Below are 14249 nucleotides of genomic sequence, written 5' to 3'. Positions count from 1 at the left end.
AGGAGAGTTGGAAGAATAATACAAGGAGTATCTGTACCCCCTTCACTTAGGCTCACCAATTGTTAACATTTTCCCATATTAATCTTCTCTCTCTCTGTAAATATCCAAATATTATGATTTTTAAAAAATCACCTGCGAGTAAATTTCAGGTATCATAACCCTTAGTGCCTAAATATGTGAGCCTCCCTGAAGGACAGGGGTGTTCTCTCAGATAACCCGATACAACTAGCAAACCTGAGAAAGTTAACCTTGACCAACACTGTTATCTAACAAACAGTCCTTGGTTTAGTTTTGCTAATTATCCTAACAATGTCTTAAGAGAAAAAAAATTTTTTTTCTCCGTCTGGATTCCGATCCATTTAGCTTTTCATATCACAGGAAACTGAAAACCTTTCTTTAGTCTGGAACTACTCTTTAGCTTTTTTCAGTCTTTCAGGACATTTTTGAAGAGTATAGGCAAATTGTTTTTGCAGCCTTACTTCCATTTGAGTTTAACTAGAATGTTAAACTCTAATTTCAAGATTAGATTCCATGTATCAAAGCCTAACCTTTATTTTATTAGTTTATCTAAGGCTAACATTTTAAAAACTTCTTTATTAAGAATATTAGTTGACAGAACTAAGGAAGCATGTCTTGTTTCAGATACGTTTTTCCTTAATGTCAAGAAGAAACTGTGGCACCCCTCCCCCATTTATTCTTAATTTCCTGACCAGTCAGAGGGGACCACACAGTAGGTAGTTACTTTGTTATGAAACCCAGCAACTCAACTTCCTTACTACTAGATCTGAACATACATAATTCATTCATTCAGCAAATGCTTCTTAAATGCCTGCTATGTGTCAGGAATTGTTCTAGGTGCTGGGAATAGAGTAGAACAAAGCAGACAAAAGTCCCCGGTCTGGGACATCTACTTAGATGAAGTGAGGGGCCAGAGCAGGGAGGTTACTTGTCTCCTTGTGGAGAGCTACTATGCCTCCCATTGCCTCATTTGAAAGGGAGATGTTGACAACTGAAATCTGTCTGCTGGAAGGAGGCTGGCTGCCAAGGGGTCTGGAGTTCACCTCCAGTGAGAGCTGGCTGAAGGAATTGGGTCTGAAACTTCTAAGAACTACATCACATTTACCTTAAAATATTGGAAGGACTTTTATGTGGGAGAGGACTAAATTAGTTCCTCATCAGGAAGACTGTAGCAAAATTAGAGAATGGAGACAAAAATGAACAAAAGGACTTTTTAACAGCTGGGGGAGGGGGCTGCTCCGGGACCCCTGAGGCTTCCGTTACCAGAGCTAATCAGGGGAGGCTGGTGACCCAGCCTCAGGCTGGATTCCTGCGTGGGTAGCATATTAGCCTAGGGGCATTTCCAACTTTAGATTCTATTATTATGAGATAATATTTTGTAGGTATTATTTACTTCAATTCTGAAAACAAAAACAAAACTGTGCAACACCTTTGACACTGCAAAAATCATCAAATAAAAACCTTAAAATACCAGTGTGCAAAGCTGTGCAATTGTGAAGTTAAATCGTAGGCACCAGGGTCAGGCCAGGAAGATCACCAGGATCCCTGAGGGGGCTCTGGGAGCAGACCGCTCTGCTTTCCATGATGACGTTGCCGAACTTGCTCAAAGGCTCAGGCCAGGCATTCATTACCCATAAAAGATCTACCCAAGAGGCTGGTTAAAGAGGCAGGTGCCCTGGTCCCACTTCCCAGAGTCTGATGATGCGGGTCTAGAGTGCGGTCCAGAATCCGTATTGTTTTTAAAACAGCATCTCTTAGAAACTTGGAGATCTTCTTCTCCTTCCTTTCTATACGGTCAGAGGTCAAGCCCAGTCCAAAGTGTGGCCAGTAATGCCACGTCCTAGCGCTCACGGGTGGGGCTTCTTTAGGGGTCGAGCAAAGGATGGGAAACTTATGCAGAGCCAGCTGAGCGTTTGTTCTTCTCTCTTGTCGACAGGTGCCTGGATTCTCACTGGAGGCACCCATTATGGACTGATGAAGTACATTGGAGAGGTAGTGAGAGATAACACCATCAGCAGGAATTCAGAGGAGAACATAGTGGCCATTGGCATCGCGGCTTGGGGCATGGTCTCCAACAGGGAACCCCTCATCAGGAATTGTGATGTCGAGGTATGGGCTGGACATGAGGGGGTCTGCGGGGTCACGGGGGAGAAAGACCACGGCACAGGGCTCTGGCCTGAACGCTGGGGCTCTGGGATGGAGTCAGCTCATAAGGAAGTCGGCCTTACAAGGTTCCTTTGGAACCTCAGGAATTAAAAACAAGGATGACATAATCAAAGAACTCCTGGGAAGGAGTTACCAGTGGATGTGTTTTGTTCATTAAGATTTGTTCCCAGCAAAACCTGTTAGAGTCAGTTCTTTAGTTTTTTATTCGCTGGTATTAAGTGCAAGGACAAAGTATCTATTTAATTGCCTCTTTTCATGGTCCTGTAACTATGTGCTCCTCAAGGGCTAGGACTCCATCTTATTCATTTTCTAATCCCTAGACGCTGTCTTAGGTCTTGGCATATGATGGATTACAGACAAATATGTGTGTGTGTGTATCAATGTCTACCTCTACCTTATCCAGACACACACACATACAAATGTATGTGTCTGGATACACACACACACACACACACACACACACACACACACACACACACTTTCCTGAATGCTATCAGTTTCAATGAATTTATACTAAAGAGCACAGGGCAATGGAACAAGAAATGGATTAGAATCTGATTCTTACATGCCACCGGTTATTTACGTGACAATAGCAAGTGATGCAACCATTATGAGCCTTCATTTCTTCATATTTAAAATGATGGCCTGTACTATAAGACCTCTAAGACCCTTCTGCACTTAGGAATCTGGGAAGAGCATCAGTGTAGTTGAACCCAAAGGGTTACCCTTAATATGAACCTGTGAAAATGTCATCATGCGTTTTGGCCAACAAATAAACCTCAAAGACAAGTCTTCTCTGTGCCTTTCAGGGATATTTTTCAGCCCAGTACATTATGGATGACTTCAAGAGAGACCCTCTGTACATCCTAGACAACAATCACACCCACCTGCTGCTCGTGGACAACGGCTGCCATGGACACCCCGCAGTCGAGGCAAAGCTCCGGGATCAGCTGGAGAAGTACATCTCCGAGCGCACTATTCAAGGTCAGTGTTGAGGAGGTGGGGCCTTAGACAAACATCCTAACAAGAGCAGCAGCAGCAGCACCAACAATAGCTCCCAATTATTGAGTAAAGAATGGTGAACTCACCCAATTCGATGTTCTATTGCCAAAGAAGGGCTGTTACATCTCTTCTTTAATATACTAGAGGTGCTCCTGCCTAGGTAACTCTGATATGTACCCTTCAACGTGCTGGAACACTGACAAATGCTGCCTCGTCCTCCCCTGGTTTGTCCCACCCAGTATAGAGAACCTGCTGTCCATTCTGCTCGACAACATTTAAGAATAAAGTAAAATTTGCAATGGCAAATTTGTGCTGACAAAGCAATGCGGTTAGCTAGGATAGAGGCGATAAAAACCAACCCACTAGCTTAACTGTTAGATGGTTTACTTCTTTGGTTATTGGCTACTTCTATATACTAGAACCACCTAAAACACTGGTTTCAAGGGGAGAATGCAGCAGTTGAGTGAAAGCCTTTATTTGCTATGGCAAGTGATAAATAACTCTCTCTCTTCCTATTGCTGAGATGTGTCCTGTTGTGGAACCAGATTACTTCGTGATCTAGTGATAGACTCCATCACAGGGACTTGTTGGAGATAATCTCAACCTTTTTCCTTTCTCTAAAGGAAGACATTTATATATGCAATACTCTCACTGGAAAGAACACATAGTTATGCAAATTTTTCACCCACTCAAGAAAGCATAGGATTATGCAAATGAGTGAAAGTGTAATTATTCTAAAGATAAACTTGAACCTGGCCTAATGTATATTAGCAAAAGTCAGTCATTCACAGACTTTGGCATTTTAAATATCAGTAACAAATTGCAACGTGACCTGTGTCATGCTATTACTGGTTTGGAGCACAGAGATGCACCCATTGTGATCAGCTGGTAGATGGTCAAGTCTGTGAGATCTGCAGCCATCACCCCACACCCTGGGCTCATGGGGTCCACCACTTCCTTGAGGTAGGTGAATATTTCTGATGTGCCCAAAATAAGTTTTACGTTTTATATTTTACAGATTCCAACTATGGTGGCAAGATCCCCATTGTGTGTTTTGCCCAAGGAGGTGGGAAAGAGACTTTGAAAGTGAGTCTTGGTTTGGTTTTCTAGAAGATCAGTCAACAAGCTTACTCAAAAAATTTGCATTTTCAGGGCTTTGGGGTTCACCTAATCTAACACGACTAATTTCTTTTCTACAGCAAGTAGGTAGCATTTTCCCAATCACACAGTGTTGCCCTAACAGGCTTAAGTTGTTTCCTCAGCTGAGAAAATTTAGGAAGAGAGTTTGTAGCAACATGAATAGTCTGTGCACTTACTGCTCTCTTTGGCCATCAACCTGCCAAAGGGAAGGCTTGACGTGAACTCACAGGACTTAGTGACCATAACCAGCGCATATGTTGGAAAACCATGGCCACCCCATGATCATATACACCTGGAGTTACATGAAATTTCTGGCAGAGTTATTTGGAATCATAATCTAATGCTTCTGTTTGTTTATTCTTTTCTATAACAGTGATTCATTCATTCATCTATCATTCATCAACATGCATTCATTCATCAACAGGTATCTATTAAGCACCTAAAGACTTTTCAGAGAGAAATTAAAATAGAGATTTTTTTTCATTGTGAAACAGTCAATATGGAAATGCTTGAAGAAGCAGTCACATTACAGAGGAAGAGAGATGGAGAAAAAGTAATTGAAGATGGTTACGTTTATTATCTCTCAGATTTTAGATTTAGAATTATGGTTTCCAGCAACCTGCTCCTGACCTAGAGTACTGCATTTTTATAGCATTTCCCACAAGGTCTGTTCAGCCAATTCACAACCCACAGAATCCACAGGAGAGAGGAGAGAGGGAGGAGAAACTGCCTGCTGAACACTTCATCCCTTCATCCTTCACCTCACTCTCTTATCATCGCCACTTCCGCCCCAGCACAGCCCCGACACCCACCTGTAGCACAGGTAGTGAGGTGAAGATGGATCTCACTCTGATTTGATGAAGGCACCGCACTCTTTATGGCCAACGTCTTCTCTAAGGAAGACATCACTCCTGGCTAAAGGAAGGGGCTTCACAGTTTCTTCTGTACCCACGTGTACATCACTTTGTTTTGTTGTCAAGTGATTAAAATTTTTCATACCTGGTTCTCCTCTGCTGGTCTCTGTGATTTTTATCAAGGAAATAAAAATGTGGTAGGTGTTTATCCAGAAAGCAAATATATTTTTCTTTTCTTTCAATGGAAGGAGCAAGGGAAATTATTTGAAGAGGGAAATATGTGAGTCAACATAACAAAAAATGTATGGCTGCTGCTGTGAAGGTATTTTCATACCTTAAAAGTACGAATGTTGTAAACCTCCATCAGAAAAGCTATCAACGACAATGTTGAGTACCATCTTAAGAGCTGTCGCTCAAATCTACGATGTCAGTATTTGGAATGATCGATTTTGTATAGAGGCATATTTTAAAGCACTTATTGATGGAAAACTTGCCAGTCACACGTGTCCTCATTATGGAATTTGGTATTAACATAGGATGTAAGACAACTGGCTTACATTTCTGATGCTTAAAGTGGTTGCAAACATTTGGTTTGCTTCTGATTGAAAATAACCCCCCCACTGCCCCGCCAAACGATAAAGTGCAGAGATGTGTCAATGTGATTTGTTAACCAGCTTGATTAGAACCTCCATCCTGAGCTGGGTTCTGTTGATCACCTGGTCAACTCTATCTCCCTTCTCCCAGGCCATCAGCACCTCCATCAAAAGTAAAATTCCCTGTGTGGTGGTGGAAGGCTCCGGGCAGATTGCCGATGTGATCGCCAGCCTGGTGGAGGCGGAGGATGCCCTGACGTCATCCATCATCAAGGAGAAGTTGGTGCGCTTCTTACCCCGCACGGTGTCCCGGCTGCCTGAGGAGGAGATTGAGAGTTGGATCAAATGGGTGAGTTGTAGGGAGCAAGTTCCTGGGAAGGGAGAGCGCCTTCAGTGCCCAACTCCACTAGCAGCTGAGGGTCTTTATACTTTCTCAGTGACTTCGAAACTGCACTCTGGCCCAAACCAGGTTTTTTTGCTGGAAATTGAAGCTCACATAAGTTAAATGACTTGCCCTGTTTCCATACCTCATAAGGGGTAGCAGATGGGGCTTAAATTCCAGTCTGTCTGTTTGCAAAGCTGATAGTCCTTCTTTTACACCCTGTCAACAAGCATTGAGCTTCTGTGTTTTGTAGGTTATCAGCAGCGGGGAGGAAAAAATCCCTGTGATGCTGTTTTAGAAATGCAGATTCTAAATTGAATCTATGTCTAGTGGAGAAGCTGTTACTACAGAATAATTGCCTTTCTAAGTTAACTGACCTGTGATTAATTCAGAATCTCTCACCTTTCCTATTGGATCATATAAGAAATATGTACTAATCGAAATATCTCATGCTTCTTATTGCTAAGCCTGTAAAGCATTTTAACATAGTGCTATGCTTTCTCACCTTTCTCTCTTGTTTCCTGACTGGTGTTGACTTGAAATGACTTTCATTCTGTTGACTGTTCAGTTTGTGATAAAGCTCACATTAATATCAGTAGGTATGTTCACATCAGCTCATTCAAAAATGGCCTTTGCTGTTTGGATATTCTTAGGAGCATGTGCTGCCACTTGGAAATTTTCCCATGAAGGAAATGACAGGCTGTAGACAACAAGAGTTACTTTAATCATACAGCCCATTTCATCATTAGAGTGAAAGGTTGAATTTAGTATAAATAATTTTAAAAGTTCTTTAATTAGCTTGGTATTTCAGCAGTATTTAGTTGTGGAAGAGCCTCAAAGTGCCAAGTTTGGCAAACTGAAATCCTGGAATAGTGAAGATTATCTGGCTTATGGTAGCCTTTGTCATTATTTTTTTCTTTTACTGAAGTAGAGTTGATTTACAATATTGTGTTAGTTTCAGGTATACAGCAAAGTGATTCAGATACATATATATATATTCAGTCATATGTATGTATATATATATATATATATAAAACTTTCTTTTCCAGATTCTTTTTCATTATAGATTATTACAAGATATTGAATATAGTTCCTGTGCTATACGGTAAATCCTTGTTGTTTATTTTATATAAAGTAGTGTGTATTGGCCTTTGTTGTTATTTAAAGCAAGCCCGGATAAATCAAATTCTTGTAAATAATGAGAAAAATCAACCCCGCCTTCTAGGCTGACAGGTACTCTGTACAAAATTAACACACAGTGAGACCCTATTGGTTTTGTTTAATTTCACATGAGTAGGCAGTTGGGTGATAATCCCGGTAAGGTACAGCAGGGTCAAAGTGACCAGGAAACAAGTCCTTTCTGGATTAAGCCTCATTACTAAGACTCAGGATTAAAAAATGCACATGCATCTTCTGTCTGTAGCTGAGAGTCAGTGTTGGTACTGAACGATGCCCTGCCCAACAAATGCGTATATGATGTTCCTACTTGAGATACTGCATTTTGCAGATTTTACTGAAAAAGGTGAAGCTGATGGTTTTACATGAAAGTTTTTGCTGGGATTTTCTTGTATCTTGGCCAAGTCCAGTTGAGAGACAGACACAAGAATTAGGTAAATGAGAGATCAAAATATCAGCTTCGTTGGTGATGAAGGCCAAGTTGAAAGATGTGGCTTAGGGGTGCAGTCACCATGGGCCTCCTTTTTTGAGCCCCAGAAAGAGACAAATGAACCCACCCAGACAGAGGCAGCCCTGGATGACTGCTGGCCCCCATCTGCCTAGCCCTAGTCTAGGCATGTGGCTGATAGCAGACACCAGAGCACTAGCACCCTGCAAGGAGCAGATCCCAACGGAGAAGCAGGACAGGACTTGGCTGGGCAAGGCCAAAGTCATCAACTGGCTGTGTCACTCCCCTACCCGGAGTAGCAGTAAGCGAAGGGCTGGGGGATACCTAGGGACCTGATTTGGATGGAGGTCCCTCTGCATGAAAATATGTGGATGAGGAAAATATGTATCACCCAAAGTAGTTATCTTCAGTTCTCCATGTATTCAGACCTAAACAGTTTGAGTCATTCCAAACACATCAGGGGAGCAATCCCAAAGCGTAGATATCAACCTAATACCTTGTGTGTTGAGCAATGTCCTCAAGGTAACTTCCTGTGATGGATGGAAGAAATTCGGTGGTCCGTTCAAGGATGCCCACAGAGGAAGGAATAGACCACTCTTAATTCTCCCACCAAAGATGGCCCTGGGTCCATTCTAGTGACTTCTCTCTTACTCCTTCTGTGAGTTGGCTTGTTTAGTCCAGACCAGGTCATGTCCAGAGGGCCATGCCACCTTATGGGTCCCCACATCCTTTATGAAGGATTTTGATTTCTGCTTCAAAAAAACTGATACAGGAAAGTCGTCTGAAGCAGGCTAAATGTTGGACACATTTCACTTCCTGTGATTATATTATTCTTTCTGGGATTCACATCTAATTCATATTCATATGCTAATGATTTATCATAATTATAATCAAGTCAACCAGAAGACATACAACAATAATAAAAATTAGCCTGGCATTTTGATTATGCACTTGTATGGGGTTTTGCAGTTGGTAGAAATTTCCCAAAAGACCAAGCCCAAGAGTGGAATTATTAATTAATGAATGTATACATTCAATCAAATTTTTTTTTGAATTTTTGAATTTTGTTTTATTTATTTTTTTATACAGCAGGTTCTTATTAGTTATCTATTTTATACATATTAGTGTATATATGTCAATCTCAATCTCCCAGTTCATCCCACCACCACCCCCACCCTGCCACTTTCCCCCCTTGGTGTCCATATGTTTGTTCTCTACATCTGTGTCTCTATTTCTGCCCTGCAAACTGGTTCATCTGTACCATTTTTCTAGGTTCCACATATATGTGTTAATATACGATATTTGTTCTTCTCTTTCTGACTTACTTCATTCTGTATGACAGTCTCTAGACCCATCCACGTCTCTACAAATGACCCAATTTCATTCCCTTTTATGGCTGAGTAATATTCCATTGTATATATGTACCACATCTTCTTTATCCATTCGTCTGTCGATGGGCATTTAGGTTGCTTCCATGACCTGGCTATTGTAAATAGTGCTGCAATGAACATTGGAGTGCATGTGTCTTTTTGAATTATGGTTTTCTCTGGGTATATGCCCAGTAGTGGGATTGCTGGGTCGTATGGTAATTCTATTTAGTTTTTTAAGGAACCTCCATACTGTTCTCCATAGTGGCTGTATCAATTTACATTCCCACCAACAGTGCAAGAGGGTTCCCTTTTCTCCACACCCTCTCCAGCATTTGTTGTTTGTAGAGTTTCTGATGATGCTCATTCTAACTGGTGTGAGGTGATACCTCATTGTAGTTTTGATTTGCATCTCTCTAATAATTCATGATGTTGAGGAGCTTTTCATGTGCTTCTTGGCCATCTGTATGTCTTCTTTGGAGAAATGTCTATTTAGGTCTTCTGCCCATTTTTGGATTGGGTTGTTTGTTTTTTTAATATTTAGCTGTGTGAGCTGTTTATATATTTTGGAGATTAATCCTTTGTCTGTTGATTCACTTGCAAATATTTTCTCCCATTCTGAGGGTTGTCTTTTTGTCTTGTTTGTAGTTTCCTTCGCTGTGCAAAAGCTTTTAAGTTTCATTAGGTCGCGTTTGTTTATTTTTGTTTTTATTTCCATTACTCTAGGGGGTGGATCAAAAAAGATTTTGCTGTGAATCATGTCAAAGGGTGTTCTTCCTATGTTTTCCTCTAAGAGTTTTGTAGTGTCCTGTCTTACATTTAGGTCTCTAATCCATTTTGAGTTTATTTTTGTGTACGGTGTTAGAGAGTGTTCTAATTTCATTCTTTTACATGTAACTGTCCAGTTTTCCCAGCACCACTTATTGAAGGGACTGTCTTTTCTCCATTGTATATCCTTGCCTCCTTTGTCATAGATTAGTTGACCATAGGTGCGTGGGTTTATCTCTGGGCTTTCTATCCTGTTCCATTGATCTATATTTCTGTTTTTGTGCCAGTACCATGTTGTCTTGATTACTGTAGCTTTGTAGTGTAGTCTAAAGTCAGGGAGTCCGATTCTTCCAGCTCCGTTTTTTCCCTCAAGACCACTTTGGCTATTTGGGGTCTTCTGTGTCTCCATACAAATTTTAAGATTTTTTGTTCTAGTTCTGTAAAAAATGCCACTGGTAATTTGATAGGGATTGCATTGAATCTGTAGATTGCTTTGGGTAGTATAGTCATTTTCACAATATTGATTCTTCCAATCCAAGAACATGGTATATCTCTCCATCTGTTTGTGTCATCTTTGATTTCTTTCATCAGTGTCTTATAGTTTTCTGAGTACAGGTCTTTTACCTCCTTAGGTAGGTTTATTCCTAGGTATTTTATTCTTCTTGTTGAAGTGGTGAATGGGATTGTTTCCTTAATTTCTCTTTCTGTTCTTTTGTTGTTAGTGTATAGGAATGCAAGGGATTTCTGTGCATTAATTTTGTATCCTGCAACTTTACCAGATTCATTGATTAGCTCTAGTAGTTTTCTGGTGGCATCTTTAGGATTCTCTATGTATAGTATCATGTCATCTGCAGGCAGTGACAGTTTTACTTCTTTTCCAATTTGTATTCCTTTTATTTCTTTTTCTCCTCTGATTGCCATGGCTATGACTTCCAAAACTATGTTGAATAATAGTGGTGAGAGTGGACATCCTTGTCTTTTTCCTGATCTTAGAGGAAATGCCTTCAGTTTTTCACCATTGAGAATGATGTTTGCTGTGGGTTTGTTGTATATGGCCTTTATTATGTTGAGGTAGGTTCCCTCTATGCCTACTTTCTGGAGAGTGTTTATCATAAATGCATGTTGAATTTTGTCGAACGCTTTTTCTGCATCTATTGAGATGATCAAATGGTTTTTATTCTTCAATTTGTTAATATGGTGTATCACATTGATTGATTTGCATATATTGAAGAATCCTTGCATCCCTGGGATAAATACCACTTTATCATGGTGTATGATCCTTTTAATGTGTTGTTGGAGTCTGTTTGCTATTCTTTTGTTGAGGATTTTTGCACCTATATTCATCAGTGATATTGGTCTGTAATTTTCTTTTTTTGTAGTATCTTTGTCTGGTTTTGGTATCAGTGTGATGGTGGCCTCACAGAATGAGTTTGGGAGTGTTCCTTCCTCTGCAATTTTTTGGAAGAGTTTGAGAAGGATGGGTGTTAGCTCTTCTCTAAATGTTTGATAGAATTCACCTGTGAAGCCTTCTGGTCCTGGACTTTGTTTGTTGGAAGATTTTTAATCATAGTTTCAATTTCAGTGCTTGTGATTGGTTTGTTCATATTTTCTATTTCTTCCTGGTTCAGTCTTGGAAGGTTATACCTTTCTAAGAATTTGTCCATTTCTTCCAGGTTGTCCATTTTATTGGCATAGAGTTGTCTGTAGTAGTCTCTTAGGATGCTTTGTATTTCTGCGGTGTCCATTGTAACTTCTCCTTTTTCTTTTCTTCTCCATTTTTAAAAATTAAGTCCTCTCCCGCTTTTTCTTGATGAGTCTGGCTAAAGGTTTATCAATTTTGTTTATCTTCTCAAAGAACCAGCTTTTAGTTTTATTGATCTTTGCTATTGTTTTCTTTGTTTCTATTTCATTTATTTCTGCTTTGATCTTTATGATTTCTTTCCTTCTACTAACTTTGGGTTTTGTTTGTTCTTCTTTCTCTAGTTCCTTTAGGTGTAAGGTTAGATTGTTTACTTGAGATTTTTCTTGTTTCTTGAGGTAGGCTTGTATTGCTATAAAATTCCCTCTTAGAACTGCTTTTGCTGCATCCCATAGGTTTTGGATTGTCGTGTTTTCATTGTAATTTGTCTCTAGGTATTTTTTGATTTCCTCTTTGATTTCTTCAGTGATCTGTTGGTTATTTAGTAGCATATTGTTTAGCCTCCATGTGTTTGTGTTTTTTACGTTTTTTTCTGTAATTGATTTCTAATCCCATAGCGTTGTGGTCGGAAAATATGCTTGTTATGATTTCAATTTTCTTAAATTTACCAAGGCTTGATTTGTGACCCAAGATGTGATCTATTCTGGAGAATGTTCTGTGCACACTTGAGAAGAAAGTGTAGTCTGCTGTTTTTGGATGGAATGTCTTATAAAATATTAATTAGATCTATCTGGTCTATGATGTCATTTAAAGCTTCTGTTTCCTTATTTATTTTCATTTTGGATGATCTGTCCATTGGTGTAAGTGATGTGTTAAAGTCCCCCACTATTATTGTGTTACTGTCGATTTCCTCTTTTATAGCTGTTAGCAGTTGCCTTATGCATTGAGGTGCTCCTATGTTGGGTGCATATATATTTATAATTGTTATATCTTCTTCTTGGATTGATCCCTTGATCATTATGTAGTGTCCTTCCTTGTCTCTTGTAACATTTTTTATTTTAAAGTCTATTTTATCTTATATGAGTATTGCTATTCCAGCTTTCTTTTGATTTCCATTTGCATGGAATATCTTTTTCCATCCCCCCACTTTCAGTCTGTATGTGTCCCTAGGTCTGAAGTGGGTCTCTTGTAGACAGCATATATATGGGTCTTATTTTTGTATCCATTCAGCAAGCCTGTGTCTTTTGGTTGGAGCATTTAATCCATTCACATTTAAGGTAATTATCGATACGTATGTTCCTATTACCATTTTCTTAATTGTTATGGGTTTGTTTTTGTAGCTCCTTTTCTTCTCTTGTGTTTCCCACTTAGAGAAGTTCCTTTAGCATTTGTTGTAGAGCTGGTTTGGTGGTGCTGAATTCTCTTAGCTTTTGCTTGTCTGTAAAGCTTTTGATTTCTCCATCAAATCTGAATGAGATCCTTGCCGTGTAGAGTAATCTTGGTTGTAGGTTCTTCACATTCATCACTTTAGATATATCATGCCACTCCCTTCTGGCCTGTAGAGTTTCTGCTGAGAAATCAGCTGTTAACCTTATAGGAGTTCCCTTGTATATTATTTGTCATTTTTCCCTTGCTGCTTTCAATAAGTTTTCTTTGTCTTTAATTTTTGTCAATTTGATTACTATGTGTCTCAGCATGTTTCTCCTTGGGTTTATCCTGCCTGGGACTCTCTGTGCTTCCTGGACTTGGGTAGCTATTTCCTTTCCCATGTTAGGGGAGTTTTTGACTATAATCTCTTCAAATATTTTCTCGGGTCCTTTCTCTCTCTTCCTTCTGAGACCTCTATAATGTGAATGTTGTTGCGTTTAACGTTGTCCCAGAGGTCTCTTAGGCTGTCTTCATTCTTTTCATTCTTTTTTCTTTATTCTATTCTGCAGCAGTGCATTCCACCATTCTGTCTTCCAGGTCACTTATCCGTTCTTCTACCTCAGTTATTCTGCTATTGATTCCTTCTAGTGTATGTTTCATTTCAGTTATTGTATTGTTCATCTCTTTGTTTGTTCTTTAAAACTTCTAGGTGTTTGTTCTTTAATCCTTCTAGGTCTTTGTTAAACATTTCTTGCATCTTCTCGATCTTTGCCTCCATTCTTTTTCTGAGGTCCTGGATCATCTTCACTATCATTATTCTGAATTCTTTTTCTGGAAGGTTGCCTATCTCCACTTCATTTAGTTGTTTTTAATGGGGTTTTATCTTGTTCCTTCATCTGGTACAAAGTCTTCTGCCTTTTCATTTTGTCTGTCTTTCTGTGAATGTGGTTTTCCTTCCACAGGCTGCAGAATTGTAGTTCTTCTTGCTTCTGCTGTATGCACTCTGGTGGATAAGGCTATCTAAGAGGCTTGTGCAAGCTTCCTGATGGGAGGGACTGGTGGTGGGTAGAGCTGGGTGTTGCTCTGGTGGGCAGAGCTCTGCAAAACTTTAATCCGCTTGTCTGCTTGTCTGGGTGGGGCTGGGTTCCCTCCCTGTTGGTTGTTTGGCCTCAGGCGACCCAGAACTGGAGCCTACCTGCTCATTGGTGGGGCTAACCGTGGACTCTGGGAGGGCTCACGCCAAGGAATACTTCCCAGAACTTCTACTTCCAGTGTCCTTGTCCCTGTGGTGAGCCACAGCCACCCCCTTCCCTCCACAGGAGACTCTC

The 14249-nt window shown here is 40.1% G+C and overlaps 1 protein-coding gene across 3 annotated transcripts in view; it reads left to right on the top strand.

Moving 5' to 3' along the window:
* Positions 1-14249, top strand: part of TRPM8 (transient receptor potential cation channel subfamily M member 8) — a 101541-nt gene that overhangs the window by 28807 nt on the left and 58485 nt on the right. For all 3 annotated transcript variants that reach the window (XM_082395543.1, XM_082395542.1, XM_082395541.1), the window contains exons 6-9: positions 1955-2127; positions 2994-3168; positions 4205-4272; positions 5925-6122. In XM_082395543.1, coding sequence (XP_082251669.1) covers positions 1955-2127; positions 2994-3168; positions 4205-4272; positions 5925-6122 — 614 coding nt within the window. The remainder of the gene's footprint in view (positions 1-1954; positions 2128-2993; positions 3169-4204; positions 4273-5924; positions 6123-14249) is intronic.

Source organism: Balaenoptera borealis, assembly GCF_965194805.1.
Source record: "Balaenoptera borealis genome assembly, chromosome: 6".
In the NCBI taxonomy this organism is placed as follows: Eukaryota; Metazoa; Chordata; class Mammalia; order Artiodactyla; family Balaenopteridae; genus Balaenoptera; species Balaenoptera borealis.
This window is presented reverse-complemented; position numbering and strand designations above follow the sequence as displayed.